Source organism: Callorhinchus milii, unplaced genomic scaffold (assembly GCF_018977255.1).
Source record: "Callorhinchus milii isolate IMCB2004 unplaced genomic scaffold, IMCB_Cmil_1.0 Scaffold1, whole genome shotgun sequence".
Lineage (NCBI taxonomy): Eukaryota > Metazoa > Chordata > Chondrichthyes > Chimaeriformes > Callorhinchidae > Callorhinchus > Callorhinchus milii.
In genome coordinates, this window is record NW_024704742.1 from 94,309,727 (window position 1) to 94,326,278 (window position 16,552).

The 16,552-nt window shown below is 41.7% G+C and overlaps 1 protein-coding gene across 1 annotated transcript in view; it reads left to right on the forward strand.

Moving 5' to 3' along the window:
- Positions 1-15,624, forward strand: part of LOC103188177 (fructose-1,6-bisphosphatase isozyme 2) — a 28,945-nt gene extending 13,321 nt beyond the window's left edge. Inside the window, exons 4-7 of the mRNA XM_007908061.2 lie at positions 1,222-1,362; positions 2,628-2,765; positions 14,250-14,369; positions 14,975-15,624. Of these exons, the coding sequence (XP_007906252.1) occupies positions 1,222-1,362; positions 2,628-2,765; positions 14,250-14,369; positions 14,975-15,169 (594 nt within the window). The 3' untranslated portion in view covers positions 15,170-15,624. The remainder of the gene's footprint in view (positions 1-1,221; positions 1,363-2,627; positions 2,766-14,249; positions 14,370-14,974) is intronic.
- Positions 15,625-16,552: the final 928 nt, after the last annotated feature.

The following is a 16,552-nucleotide window of genomic DNA, read 5'->3' on the forward strand; positions in this document are numbered from 1 at the left end:
CATTTCCCCCCTGCTCGGGTCATGACCCAACTGTGCAGCATCTTGGGACGTCCTCCTGAGGTGAAAGGCGCTTTATAAATGGAATCTTGTTGTTGTTGTTGTTGTAACAAGCAAGTAAGATCAAACTCTAAGGGGTATGAGAGTTAATTTGGGAGATGTAGAATGTTAATTCTCCCAAGCACTTCCCACTTGTGTTGGAGAGGACTGGGAATTTCCCAGCCACCCTTCCCTCTCCAGCCTGAAAGCCTAGGGAAAGGCAAAACAACTTATAAAGTAAAAAAAATACAGTTGCAATTAGCATTCCATTCCTGTGTCGTTATTTCCTTGGTCTCAGGATCTTTGAGTAGTACAGGATGATTCGATACTCTGAGCACAGAAGATATGTGTGAGGCAGGATGGGTCAAAGGTGCTTTTTAATGGTTGGTGGCAAAGGAGGTCATACATCAGTGATAATTAGCACATCACATATCGCAAATTCCTCCTCACCTTTGCCAGAGAATGCATTAGCTTAATTCCATTAAACTTTGATTAAAATTATCCAGTATTACCTCTGGATAATCTGTGTTCAGATAATTAGCTTGATATTTTGAACACTAACTGGCCCTGTTTCTCCAGCTGGGACAGCACTACCCCTTAAACCTTTGACATGCTGGGGTAACAGGAGCCAAGTGGGAAGAATCCATGGCCCCAGTGACTGTTCTGCTCCTTCAAGTCCTGGTAATTCTCCAGGCCGGCTGGTCTGTTAAAAGTAGTACCATAAACCTGACTGGCTGAGGAAGCGGAGTGCTGAGAAAGCCACAGAGGATCTATTCAGTGCCAATAATCCATTGCAGGCATGTCAACTTGGAACCAGCCCAGCCCCAAAGAGGCCCTGACTACCTTCCTTCCCTCTCAAGGCGGATCGTCACTCTACAGCTGCTCACATCTGTAAATGCAGTTAGCCAAACACTTCTATATTTCAATTCACATAAGCACTGAAAACCACTTCCTTCTGGAAGTGCCTCAAACAGATCCCTTATAAGGCAATTTGTTAAAATGGTCCAATTTTGATATGCGATACCAATGATTCATTAACATGTGAGTTGGGGATGTGCATGATGCCTGAGTCATGATCAGTTTGCAAACACACCTTGCCCTTATCTGCTTAGCTTTCTGTGGCGGTGATCACCATTGGCCTGAAAGTAGACTCCACAGTAATTGACCCTATTATTTCTTTGGCAGGTATCTGAAGAGCCGCCGAGTGAAAAAGACGCTCTTCAGCCTGGCCGGGACATAGTGGCTGCTGGGTATGCCCTGTACGGCAGTGCCACTCTGGTAGCTCTCTCCACTGGACAGGGAGTCGACTGCTTCATGTTGGATCCAGTACGTAATGAACGTTAACCACTGGTATATCACGGCCTCCAGCTTGATGCTTTATATTGAAAATATTTTCACCGCACGATAGAAACTCTAAAACATCCTTCCTACAAGTGGTCAGTGCTGGTGAAATATGGAGAGGAGGAGAGGGAGGAGAGTGAAAATAAGAAATAATGAATAAACAGGAGTAATTATATATAGTAAACTCCTGATATCTCAACTCTGGCTTAACTTGTCACTATCACTTAAGTCATCATGCTCTCAATATCCCGGCCACATTTATTTTGCTGGATTTATTTCATAGTGTAGTGTCTGCATTTGTGGGTGAATGCAGCAGCTAATTTGCGCACAGCAATGGCCCACAAACAGCCATGACATGAGTGAACCCATTTAATTTAGGATAGTGAAATGACACTTCCTCCTCTTGCCAATCTGTTTTTCGGCAACTCTAAGTATCAGAATCATTCTGACTCTATACCTATTAATAAATCCAATTCCTACTGTACATTATTACATGGATCTCTTTCAAACTGAGCCTTGTACCATTAATGCAATAATGGTATAATTGAAAATATTAATAAAACATAAATTCAGATAAATTCTTATTGGTGCTGGTATTTCTCACCCTCATGAGTGCTTGCCCCAAATTCAATTAAAAATTGTAAATGGTCAATCTCTCCTACCCAATTTATTTGATAAATATCTATCCAATACGCTCTTGAATTTGCTGATAATCTACTTCCACCACTTCTCCACAGAGTCAATTTCACATTCAGAGGAACCCCATGATGGTGTAGTCAGATAGAGTGTTGCCTTCGGCAACCCTCCTACTCTCTCTGTGCGCCACCCTCCCTGATCACTGACCAGCCAGCTTCCCATGCTAAAATGGTCTGACTTCTGGGTAGAACAATATAGTTTTTTATTTGATATTAATTAACTATTACTGCATTTTAATCAATTCTAAAATTTGCAAAACAGGCAGTCACTACACTTTATAGTGATATCCTATGAAGCGCTTTGGGATGTCTTACTGACATGAAAGGCATGATACCAAATATAAGGATTATTATAATAAAATTATTTACCTTAGGTTCCAATTAATTACAGATATTTTATCTCACCTTAAACCAATAAGTTAGTTTGTGCTGAGTACCGAGCAGCACTTACCTGTGGTGCTGTGATACTACCACTAGCCATGTTTGACCCCTGGCTTCCACCACCTCCCAAACCCACCAACCCCCAACAAATGATGCTTCTCGCTCTGTTTCTAGGCCTTGGGGGAGTTTATTCTTGTGGACAAAGATGTGAGAATAAAGAAGAAAGGGAAGATCTACAGTGTGAATGAAGGCTACGCCAAATACTTTGACCCTGCAGTCACTGAATACATTCATAAGAAAAAGTTCCCTGAGGTATGACTTTCACCATTTTAAAGGGGAGCTCCAGAAATGGTACCAAAAATTTAAGCTTATTGGATACGACTCATCAAGCTTCCATTGTTGATCACTGGATTAGGTTAAATGGCAACACATCAGCATCCATGGATGCACACTCCACCTCACTGAGCCAGTCATGAACCTGGGCGTCTTGTTCAACCTCCGTGCTATGACTCGCTCTGCCTTCCCCCACCTCCGCAACATTGCCCAACTCCACCACTGCCTCACCCCTCAGTCTGCCTTCATTACATCCAAGCTCGGCTATGTGAATACCCTGCTTCCCAATTCTTCCCTCCATAAGCTACAGATCATCCAGAACTCTGCAGCTCATGTTCTCTCCCGCACCAGGATCTGTGACCCCATCACAACCACCCTCATCCGACTCCACTGGCTCCCCATCCCTCAGAGGATCAAGTTCAAAATTCTCGTCCTCACCTTCAAGGCCCTCCATGGCTTTGCCCCCTACTATCTCTCCGACCTGCTAACCCCTTATCAATCTGTCTGCTCTCTCTGCTCAGCAGGCTCTGGCCTGCTCCATGTTCCCCACTTGGGTCCTAATCCCTGACTATTCAGCGCCTTGGGACATCCTCCCAACGTGAAAGGCGCTTTACAAATATTATTTTGTATTATATTTCATTGAAACGGTTGGGCTTGAAGCTGTTTACAGCTGCTACTGGACTAGTCAACTGCAGAATGCAGGGTTTGAGTGCCAGTTCCCATGATATTCATTTATCTAAGTGTGCTGAGATGCTACCTTGCGTGGAGGGTGCTATATAATTGAAAGTTGTTGCTGTTGTTATCTCACTTGAGTTAAGCCAGAAACCATGAACCACCACTCAAGCCATGCATCGGGTCCAACCATTTTGAAAAAACTCAGGGGAAGGGGTTCACACTAATGGTCAGACACGACAACCCGATTGAATTATCTATATTGTGATAGTCACACCCTGATTTTTCACACCGCATGTCACAATTTCACCCCACCTACACACAGGCAGCAGTTTCCTAATGATAGAAAATGACTTCAGTTGCTCTGGGCCTTCGTTTCAAGCAGAATAAGACCAAGTCCTTGGTTGCTGTTTACACTGAGAACTCATTACCAAAACAAATATGGATGTAAATGTGTTGCACTGAGCCAGGCAGAATAAGGAGGCCCCAGATACAATTCATGTTTGCAGGCAGCATATCCAGGCTAAAGTGAGGGAGTGGGTTTATCAGCCAGGGACTTCGCTCCTGACCACTCAGTAGTTATTTTGAGCACTTAGACAAACAGCATATTAAAGCCATGACTACCGTGGCCTTCATTACAGGTGGTTTGCTATGATGACTCACCCATACAAGTGTGCCCTCCTTTACGGAGGGTGAAATGAGCCAGGATTCCAAATCATATGAGATCTCAAATGTTGTATATTCTTAACCTTTAAGATCATTTTGCCTTAAAACAAGATCGTCCAGAATTGTGAAAAAGTCTTAAATGCTGTCTCAATTTGGAAGCCAGTTCCTACAAGATTTTTTTAAATTGGCTTCCAGATCAAAGCTGAATTTAAGAATTTTGAGATGGGAGAAAAAAATGGGGAAGATACCAAAATGCAACTTAAAAAATAAATAGTGTCAGCAAGTGTCAGCATGCTGTGTGGTGCTGCCAGGGGTGGGGGAGTAGAGCGCAATCGAACAGCTGGAGTTTGGTACAATTTGTCGCAGCTGCATCTCTGCAGTTAGTGAAAGGCTAAGATGTGGTACATTAGTTCAGTTAAAACAAGACGCAGATCTAATTTCTAGAACATTGTTAGGAGAGACGCCTACGTGCATTACACACCCAGTTTAACTTACAACAGCCAAGGTGATGCCATGACTTTGAATCAGGTGATTGGAAAAACAAACTGGTTTGCATGTCTCACTTCACTGTCACATCCAACCATATCTCTCCATCTTTACCTCTGATACCAAAAGCAAGGAGGACATCCTCGTGAGAAAAATTAGCATTTGTCTGGTTGCATTCCTCCTCCCCCAGGTTTGTGTACTTCACAATGTGTCTTGTCTATATTATGGCATGTCTGGTGCATATCACAACATGTCTTATATATATCATGATCGCATCTTGATTATATCACAACGTGTTATATTTATATCACAATATGTTTTGTGTCATAGCCTGCGGCTGATATTAGGGCAACATTGGGTCAGTGCTATCAGGTATAAATATATAAAGGCTACAAAATAAGTGAAGGGAATATCACTGTTGGGGTGGACACGAGACTATATTTTTGATATAGTGCATCAAATGGGCAACTCATTCAGTTGTAAAATGTAACCGATGTATTTGGGGAGAACTGGGTGGTGCCATAGGTTTTGTAAGGCAATAATAAGGAGATTATTGTTGCTGCTCGCTCTTCTTGATCAGACAAGTTCTGCTCCAAAGTTATTTAAAGCAATAGCTGTTTTTAAATCACATGATAGCACATGATGTGTACTCCCCACTATTAACACTCCTCAGGCCAAAAGAGTGAGAAATTAATAAATGTGGGCAGGTACAGCAGTACTTTTCAAATCTGATTCAGATCACTGTAGTCACACCCACAGCGGCCTTGCCATTCACGTGCTTTGATAATGTAGCCAAGGTGGTAGCCACTGCTTATCTTCGGCAATGATTTCAAGGAATTTATAGCGAACCAGGCAGCCTTGTGGTGACATCACTCATTCTGCACATCCATATACCTTTCCACTACCTGTGGCTGAAGGCAAACAAGGAAGGTCCAAGCACGTGTTCCTAAGCCACATTCATGGCTCTGCCCTTTCCTGATTTCACTCATTATTACCTGTCCCAGTGTCTTTTCTTGTTTCCTCCAATGGCTCCTTCTTACCTCTCTCCAGCTCAGTCACTTTGAGGTGTTCTTCAGGGCTATTCTTGGTCCAGCCCATTTCACCATCTACATGTTCCCCCTTGGCGATATCATCTGAAGGCACTGGATCCACTTGGATGACACTCAATTCTATCTCTTTGCCTCTACTCTCGATTCTAGGATCAATCCTGCTCTGACTGATTACCAGCAGACATCAGGTGGGGAACGAGTTCCCTATTCTACAGCTCAGTATCAACAAGGGGAAGGCTCTCCTGCTTGGATCCAGGCAGCACCTTCTCACCTCAGATGCTCACTGCATCAACTGTGATTTCAGCCACCTTTCTGTCCCCTCTCAACTCCTCCCCCCAGCTCAGCTCCAGTCAGTTGTGCAAAGCACTTTATGAAGTGCTCCCGATGTCAAAGGGGTTATAAAAATATAAATTGTTTTGTTTGTTATTTGTTGGACTTTGCTGTGTGCAAAATGGCCTATAGACCCACAATAACATACACTTTACAGAAAACCTTGTGAAGTACTTTGAGATGTTTTGACATGCGCTATATCAAATGGAAGGATTATTATAGTGTAACCACAATCTACAAACCGTGCCTTGAAAGGGTAGACTGCTGTTGAATTTGTTGAGTTCTACTCATCTTGGTAAAAAAAATTATTTATCAGCAGTTGGCTGCTGTGTTTCTCTCACAAAATACACAGTCACTACACTTTACAGAATATTCTGTGAAGCGCTTTGAGATGTCTCAAAGACATGATAAGGCGCTATATCAAATGCAAGGAATATTATTATTATTGTTGTGTGTGAGGGGGGCTGGCGGAAAGGGGTTGGATACAGAAATTCCTGGGCTTTTTTGTCCACAGGACACACTTAGCAAGGAGTTTGATTATGTATTTTGGTGCCTCAAACCAACTTTTCTGCCAAAAGGCCACGTGGTGGTCCAAGCGCAGGTTCTTAAGTCATTAACAATGCTGTAATTCATATTGAAAGACCAGGCAGTGATCTTTACATTGACTCAACATCCGTTATCAAGTGCGGAAAGCACTAGATCTTAAGCAAGAGGCAGACAAGCTGACCATGACAAATGTTTCTGTTCGTCCAAGAGTTAAAATGCATTTGCAGCCTTCCCCTCAGTATAGTTTTATTTAAACACAGCCTGGAAACAAACAAGCCCAGATAAACTTCATTGGAACATTCAGTGCACAATATGACCTTTGATCTACTGTATTAGAGTGCGTCATCAATATTTGAATGTTTATGAGCTGCCTGCTGAACTCTCTCAGCCTAGTTGGCCTAGTTATTTCACTGCCACTAAAGGGAGAATATACAATGAAGCTTAAAATTTCATTCACAAACAGAAGACACCAAATCGTTGCCTATCATTTAACAACTAACATTTCCATTAGCATAAAGTCTGTGGTGAAAATCTGCCATTTTATGATGGGATACCTGTTTTGCTAATTAACGCTGGCATTGACTTCTGTGGCCTTTTGATATGAATTGTAAAAGGATGCAGGAACAATAACAAAAATAACTTGCATTTATATAGGGCTCTTCATGGAGTAGCAACTACTCTAAGACGATGCAGGAAGATGTGAACAGGCAAACAGGATGTGAGGATATGTGAAAGATAAAATTGAATCTAGAGAAATGTGAAGTAATTCACATACACACACCACACATACACACATACACACTGCTCAATAGTCCCATTAAGAAGCCAGCTAGCTATCATTAAACTTTCAGCTTTGCGATCACAGCATCGAAATGTTAGTGTGATAACAGCTAGCATCCCCCTAACTAGCAATTTAATAATTTGTTTGCTCATCTCAGACCCATGAGCCAAGCATCAGTGATGCCCTGAACTACTGAGGACTTGTCTGTCTCAACTTACAGATGAACAAGTCCGCCACAGGGAGTAGCTCAACTCCACTCTCCCTTTGTCAGGCATACATGCACCAACAGTATACACAGTCACTGCTCTTTATAGTAAATCCTGTGAAGCGTTTTGAGATGACCTCCTGATGTGAAAGGCACTGTATGAAACGTAAGGATTATTATTATCTTGGAGCCCGCTCAACTCACTATCACCTCCCGGTGCAGTTTGCTGCTGTTACCTCTTCAAACTACTTACCATTGTGTGTGTAAGTGGATCCCCAACCCACCTCCCTGAGACAGTAGGGCAAATGGTACAATACAGTCAGCAGTCAAGGTCCAGGATCAGAATGCTGACACTATAATTTGGAAACAAAGGTCGTGGGTGAATTGGTGTGAGTGTAGTTACCACAGAAACGTAGAAATCTACATCCCAGGAAGAGGCCACAATATATTAGTCTTTGGTTTAGTTCCTCCAATCAAATCATCCACCCTAATGTCAGTTCCCTACTCTTTATACTCTCTCAGTCTCAGGTGCTAGTGTTGCTGCCATTGCTTTGCATTCCACCCTCCAAAAATAAAAGAGCAGATTCCACCCCACCAGGAGCTTCGAGCACTGCACAGAGTGTTCTAATTTAACAGCGTTTTTCAAACCGGTGTAATTTTTCAAGAATGATGCTGACTTTGTCTCGTGAATTTGTTTGTGTTGCAAATATTTGTTTCCGGTATAATATGGTGAGAAATCTAGGGCAGACATCTGCCACATGAGTTATTTTTTGTTCTTGCGAAACTCTCCACCTAAAATTCATATAAATTGCCTTGATACAATCTAATCTATGCATATGTATGAATAAGATATGCAGCACTATACTAATTATTTCTAGGATTCTTTGAATTGTTGCTGTCCGTTTCACTAGGAGGGGTGGAATCTTCCCCATTCTGTCCTCCCTCCCTTATCTCCTTCAAGGCCCTTCTCAAAACTTCCCTTTTTGACCGCGCCTTTGATTACCCTCTGACCCCTACCCCCCCTGCCCTCCATCCCTCCTGATTCCAACCCCAGTTCAGGTGCACATCCTTGACTGTCCAACTCCTCCTGACATGAAAGACTCTCTACAAATGTAAGTTGTTGTTGTCCTGCTAGAATCTTAAGGAAGATAATATGATTGTTAGCTTAGATGTGAGCCCCAATTGGTTGCAAAACTCCACCCTTTGCCTCTACCTTCGCCTACAAAATATACAGTTACTGCACTTTACAATAAATCCTGGGAAGTGCTTTGAGAGGAAGTGTTCCCAGTGTGAAGTACGGTCGAAGGGGAAGGTTTTCAGGCGGGACTTGAAAAAGGGGAGCGAGAGGGCAAGGCGGAGAGATTGAGGGAGAGTGTTCCTAAGTTTTGGGGTGTAGTGGCTGAAAGCGCGACCTTCGACGGTGGGGCGGAGGGTGCGATGGATGAGTAGGAGGCCGGTGCCAGTTAAACGGACGCACCGGGTGGTGGATTGGGGAAAGAGGAGGTTGGAGAGGTAGGGAGGTGCCAGAGAGTGAATGGATTTGAACATGAGTGTGAGAATCTTGAAGTCGATCCGTTTCATGATGGGGAGCCAGTGGAGCCTGGCCAGAACTGGTGAGATGGGGGTACGGTGTTTGGTCCAGGTCAGTATGTAGGTGACAGAGTTCTGAATGAGCTGGATCTTTTGAACAGTGGCGCTGGGGAGACCGACGAGGAGTGTGTTGGAGTAATCCAGGCGAGAGGTGACAAACGCATGCACGAGGGTTTAGGTTGCGTTTGGAGTAAGGTACAGTTGGAGGCGGGCAATGTGGTAGGTGGAGGAAGGCAGTCCAGGTCAGGGACCCGATGTGGGGGAAGAAGGATAACTGGGGGTTGAACCAGATGCCTAGATTGCGCACTGATTCGGTGAGTGTGAGGAAGAGCCAAGGGAGGTTGGAAGAGTTTAGATATGCAGGAATGAAGGTGTTGACTGGAGCCAAGGAGTATGGTTTCTGTCTTGTCCATATTCAGCTGCAGGAAGTTTACACTCATCCAGGAATGTATGCAAGTGACAGGGAGAAATAATTTCAGGGGCTTTACATTATTCACATTCATATAATAGCAGAAACCAAGAGTACTTTTTAAAATTTATACATTTATATATACTGCAATATATTTTTTCATAAATATTAAATCACCTTCCTCCTCACAGGAATTTTTGGGAGAAATGCCACCAGGGATTTACTCCATTTGTGTACATTTCAGATACTGTTCAAATGTTGGCAAATAACGAAACACAGCCTTAATTTTGAAGCTGACTTTCTGTTAGTTCTTGTAAGAATTCCACAGAGAAGCCAGCTTCAAAGTTCATGTTAAATTCAGCAATTTGACAAATTATGGACACTTATAAATGTTATATGGAGTAAATCTAGACACAGGGGAAATTTATCACAAGAGCAAGTACACCCACAAGCAATGGAATATGCATCATAAGAGCTTTTCTAGAAATTGTGTTCTTCCGATAAGTCATCTGTGTATTAGTCAATGTTTTGTTTCACGTTACTTTTAAGAAGGTATTGCGTATATACATATGTCTGACAAGCTACTTAATTGAATAACAACTGAATACATAAATGCCACCGCAGCATAAGACACATGCCGTCTAAGTACTGAAACTGCTAGGTTGTTCCATAATCTAGGGGGATGATTGGTTTACGGGTATAGCACTACTTCCTATGTCACAGTAAAATTGTTGACTAGGCTGGTTCCATACAAAGTGCAGACTAATTTCCTTTATAATTTAATGCCACAGTTGACATCTGTTCCCTACCAAAACAAAACAGACCATCGTGATAATATAACTAACAGCTTCATAAGAGCTTCATAGTACCTCTGACATTCCCCACCAAGCATTTGTTAAGCAAATATTGAACTGCTATTAAATAACGTATTACAGACATGTCAACAAGAAAATTTCCAAAAAGATAACAGCACACCTCAGCCAACCAGTAAAATTGCTCAGTCTTTCTGTATGCTGACAGCTAGCTTCTAGTCAAACTTTTCATATTATTGATGTTCTAACCATACTGTCACTTTTGCTTGCAGTAATGTTTAAACAAGTGACTGGCGAGTGTCTAATAGATCTCCAGATATTTCTACAACACGACTGAGACATCTTATTGGCTACAATACATTACAAAGCCAGGCTCAATTCTCTTGTTGTGGGGAGAAAATATTTGGGTATTAAAAACCCACTCTAGGATCCTGTTTAAACACACTTGGCACTTTGTGGGAGGTCAAACTGATTAGTGATTGGATAATAATAATCTTTGCATTTGATATAGCGCTTGTAACATCCAAATGACACAGAGTACAACACAGGTAATTGTTGTCAAGGGAAGGGGCTGAGTATTTTGTAGGCAAGGCCGACAGCCAATTTGTATACAGCAATGTCCCACAAACAGGGATAAAGTGAATGATCAATTTTACTTGGAAGTTTGCTGACCAGAACACTGGGAGAAACTTCCAAATAATTATTCCATGGTGCAACATTCTGTTCCTAACACTGTATATCCCAGTTGTTGACATCAGGAACCCACCCCCCACCAACACTGTCAACTTCATTCATTCACCATTGGCGGGCAGGCCTTCTGCCACTCTGTCCCCAACCTCTGGAATTCCATCCCGCAGTCCCTCCACCTCGCCCCCTCCCTTACCTCCTCAAGACCCTCCTCTTTGACCGTGTTTTCTATCACCCTGCTTCCTCCCCCTGCCCTCCACCCTCCCCAATCCCGACCCCGAAATACTGACTGTCCAGCGCCTTGGGAAGTCCTCCTGATGTGAAATGTGCTTTACAAATGTAACTGTTGTTGTTTCCACCATAAAAGTGTTTAGGAATTACACTTTAGTGTACTTTAAATCAGTCTAAATACGAGCTACTCTCTGGGAAGATGCTCTCTAGGTGATCCCCAGTCAGGTGATCCGAGATGGGTGGTTTCTATCGAGATGCTGCTGTCACGTTGCTATTGAGGATTGATGAGACATGCTGAGAAAGGAAATCACTTGTGTTCTATGACCACGTGGCCCTGATATATAGCTAAATAACAAGACCCTAAAGCTTCTACAGTTTAATTCTTCACAACAGGTTGCAACAAGCTTAGATTGAGTAAAATACAAGTTAATTTTTACAGAAATAATAATGAGCAACCTAGAGTGAATCATTTCAGAAAACAATTTCCTGAAGCTGCTTACAGTCTTCTTCAAGATTAACTACATTCCCTTTGAGGAACTTGAGGGGTTTATGGAGAACAAATCCGAAGCAGCAATGGAAGTGTAAAAGTAACTTCATGGCTGTTTGTGGGACATTGCTGTGCACAAATTAGCTGCCACATTCGCTAACAAAATACACAATCATTAAACTTCAGAGTAAAACCTGTAATATGCTTTGATACATCTTCCTGATGTGAAAATACAATGAATGTTTTTATTATCCAATGTTATAATTATAGAAGTGAACTGCTATTCACACTAGTAAAGAAACAACTTGCTTATCATTGTCAAAATATCTCATAGCACCTTAAAGTAATTACTGTCACATGTAGTGTAGGCAAACAAGGCTGATAAGCAGTTTAAAGATTTATGTGCTAACACAGATGTTCCACGACATTATAAACAGGTCACATTTCGGTTGTGTGCTAACAGCATTTGTTATTTTCCAAGCCAATAAGCACAATAATGTGGTTACCATTCTGCTGTAGCTACAGTGTTTTTAACAGATAAACTTTGATACAGAATGCCACCCTCTGGAACTCCATCCCACAATCCCTTTGCCTTGCTCCCTCCCTTACCTCCTTCAAGGCACGATTCAAGACCCTCCTTTTCGACTGTGCCTTCAGTGCCTTCCTACCTCTCTGCCCTCCCTCACCCCAATCCTGCCCCCCATGCTCGGGTCCTGATCCCCGACTGTTCAATTCCTTGGGATGTGCTCCTGACATGAAAGGCGCTTTACAAATGTAATTTTGTTGTTGTATAAGTATGTTATTGTATAAGTTGTTGTACAAGTCTAAGCATAATGCAACTTCAGTCCATAATTTTGCATTTATACAAATGCAATTTGTTGTTGATTTGTTTTATGGTGAAACAATTAGATGGACATTACATTGTACTTGCAGTAGGTACCAGGGATGGTGCAGCACGTGCAAAAGAGAGGAAAGCCTATCAAGGTTCCTTCTTCTCATCACTATCTGGTAAACCCTGTTAAAAAGTGTAGGTATGTTTGTGATGTCAGGTCAGGATAGGATCAAGTTTGGATGTCATATCCTTCAACTGGCTACGTTAACATATAATTAGTTAATAAGCAATTTGGACAAGGTACAGGGGAAATAACTGACATCTGTGAATCTGTTCTAAGCGCTCCGAGATGCTACTTTGTGTGAAGGACACTATATAAATTCAAGTTGTTGAATTTTTGTAAGTTAGTGACTCCAAGAAATTACAGCTGAATGTCACATTTTTCATTCCTTAATAATTTCTCTCCCATCTCCAATCAGGTGTCATTGCCTTCAGGAGACAGGAGGGAAATTATTAAGGAATAAAAAATGTGACATTCAGCAGTAATTTCCTGGAGTCACTAACTTACAAAAAACTTGACACCTGAATAACTACAGCATTCATGTGGTTTGGGTCACTTACCGAACAGTATTAATAACCAGCAGCCTGCCACATATCCCGTACTTTACCAGACAGACATGTGTATTTGGAGTTGATTGTGACTTTCTAAGGTTGAAAGTGTAGGTGGGTCATATTCTGGGAAATTATTTATAAGTAATGAGCAACACAAAGTGTTCTAGGGAATCCTCAGGTTAAAACCAGGATTTGTGCCACACGTTAGCTGATAATAATAATAATCCTTGCATTTGATATAGCATTTTTCACGTCGGGAGGACGTCCCAAAGTGCTTCACAGAACACACTGTAAAATGAATTGACTGTATATTTGTGGGCGAACTCGGCAGCCAATTGCGCACAGCAATGTCCCACAAACAGTCATAGATTGAAAATGACCAATTTTTATTATTGTTTTTGGTTTTAGAGGGATTATTATTAGTCGTGTGGAGTAAGGAAACTTGCCCAAGGTTTCACCCTGCCTGGAATTGAACTCAGGTCTCTCACTTGCAAAACGAGTGCTCTAACCACTGAGCTACAGGACTCCAGCTACAGGACTGATCTTTGCTGTAGAAGGGAAAATGCAAATGTGCTGCTCTTCGGCAATGGGAAATGTACATGACTGAAGCCCAAATGAGGACAGAAGCAGGCTTAGCTGTGAAAGACCTACAGCTGAATAACCTGCTGGGATGTTCAGCCTGGACTAACATAGGCTGCTGATCACCTGGTTAAGACACTGGAGAGTTGCTGGGAACAATGAGCTATGCCTTTATTATATAATCCCACAAAATAATTTGGACATGACTGTTTATGAGCGATTGGCTGCTGCATTTCACCCACCCACAAAAGATACAATCAATTCACTTTACAGTATATTCTGTGAAACGCTTTGAGACGTCTCAACGACTTGATAAGGCGCTATATTAAACGCAAGTATGATTATTGCCCTCTAGAGGTCACTGCCTTCGAGAGACGAGGGAGAGATTGGAACGGAAAGGAGTATTTAGAGGACAGGCATTCACTAATATGGAATTAGCAGCTTATGTCAAACCCAGTGTTTCCATATTATACCTATTTCTGTATTCAGGATGGCTCCGCTCCATATGGTTCAAGATACGTTGGCTCTATGGTGGCAGATATTCATCGTACATTGATGTATGGAGGAATCTTCATGTATCCTGCCAACAAGAAAAATCCAAAGGGAAAGGTATGTTTTCCTCACCTATTAACTGGCAGACACTCATGAGACTGTGTGGTTTACTCAGAGTTGAACGCTAGCAGTTATTACAAACTAAACAAACAGAAATGGCACATTCACTGGGACTCTCTGACTTGCAAATCTAGCACATCAAACAACATCTGATATTTGTGAACTGGAAATTGGAACAAATGCAACAAATCCAGCTTGTGATTACTGTATCATCTATTAGTCTCCCATTGTCGCCTGGTTAGTGCAGCTTCTGTCAGTTGGCTGACAGGAATCATTGAAAAAAAAGCCTGAAATCCCCAATGTTCTTCCATGGACCACAATGACAGTCAAGTGAGGTTAAACAGATAACAACTACTTCTGGTGTAATAAAAAGTGTAAAGCTTGTTGTTACTTTGCAAAAAACTACAGTTGCTACCACTGTCAGATAGTTATCAGAAATGATGTACGTGAGTGGCAAATGGACCAGGAAGGTCTTAGAAACAATCTCGCTGCTAGTTCTCAAGTGATATGAATCAGTCTGCAGGTCGATCGAACAAAACCCAGATATTGCCTTAAATTTGTGTTGTGTGTATATATATATATATATTTTCTTTTAAACATAGCTTCGTCTTCTGTACGAGTGCAACCCAATGGCCTTCATCATTGAGCAGGCTGGCGGACTGTCTACCACAGGAACCCAGTCTATCCTCGATGTACAGCCAGAATCAATCCACCAGCGAGTTCCCCTCATCATGGGATCCCACGATGATGTTCAGGAATTCATTGCCATTGTAAAGAAACACCAAACTGGGGCCTGAATTCTCACAGGGCCGACCCCACTATGTTAGCCTTGTAAAATTTGGGTTTCAGAAAGCAATGTTCAGAAAGCAATAAAGGATTGAAACAAAAATGAATATACAGTGCCTGTTGCTCAAAAAATAGTATAAAGAGCACAAAAATCAGCTCAACAGCAGCAATATGTACCATAATATTCTTTGTAGTTATGATTTGATTGTACTTTGGTTTGTTTACATTGGTTCAACAGAATAGAAAATCAGTTCAGCAGGGTTCAAAGTGATGTTTGAATACTGCCTGGACCACATAAGCCTTAAGAGATGCATCAATTGCTTATTTCTCCAAGTTTATTTCTACATGTGTATTTATAATGATATTCCAGTAAAACTAAACATTAATGCAGCTTCTAGTTGGTAAAGACTGGGTATTAAGGCTGCAGATACAGAATGTCAAACAATAAAACTCTTTAACCAAGGAATCCAAGGCATACACTCAACAGAATGAATGGTGAACAATTAACAATGAACTTCTTTGACACTCACTACTGCTAAGGGTGCACCTTGCTTTTTGCAAAAGTCTAGAGATCACCCACCCATAACAACAACAAGCATGCCATGCAGGATTTTGTAATAATGGTAACAGTTGTTCAGTCAAGTGTAAAGAAATGTTCTAAATCTTACAGAATACAACTTCAAGCAGTAATAAAATGAAGCTTAATTGTGCATTCAACTCCCTTGGTGCAGTAGTCTACACAACTGCTAGTTTATTTGACAGAACCCACAGCACAATAAAGTGCTGTTTCAACATTGTGTGGCAGGGTTTCAAAAAAAAAGTAGCTTCCCCTCCCTCACACAATATATTCATGAAGAGCACAACATACAAAAACATTGAAAAGTTTCAAATTCAATACATTGTAAAAGCTTGTTATAGTTTTACCCTCAATTTTCTCACTTCCTCAGTCATTTGGGGGGACAAAGTGATGTTATTAGGTATTAGGATTTGGTCAGCCAGATGTGACATGTGAAAACCTGAAGGAGCATCACAGTGCTGCCACACTTACCACCCTCACTCTTCCTCACCTCTCTGTACATGTTGGTGGGGAACTCAAAGGGACTTCAGATGAATTCTGTATATCCATGCCAGTAATACAAACATGGTAATAATTCTTCCAAATTTTTAAAAAATAGTCACTCAGTCCACGACTGTTTGTGGGACACTACTGTGCACAATTGGCTGCTGTGTTTGCCCACAAAATATAGTCAATTCACTTTACAGTATATTCATTGAAGCGCTTTGAGACATCTTGAAGATGTGATCAGATACTACATCAAATGCAAGGATTATTATTCACTACACACCCACAGAAATGAACTTAACACGCATCAATGGGAAAATCATGAGCTTTT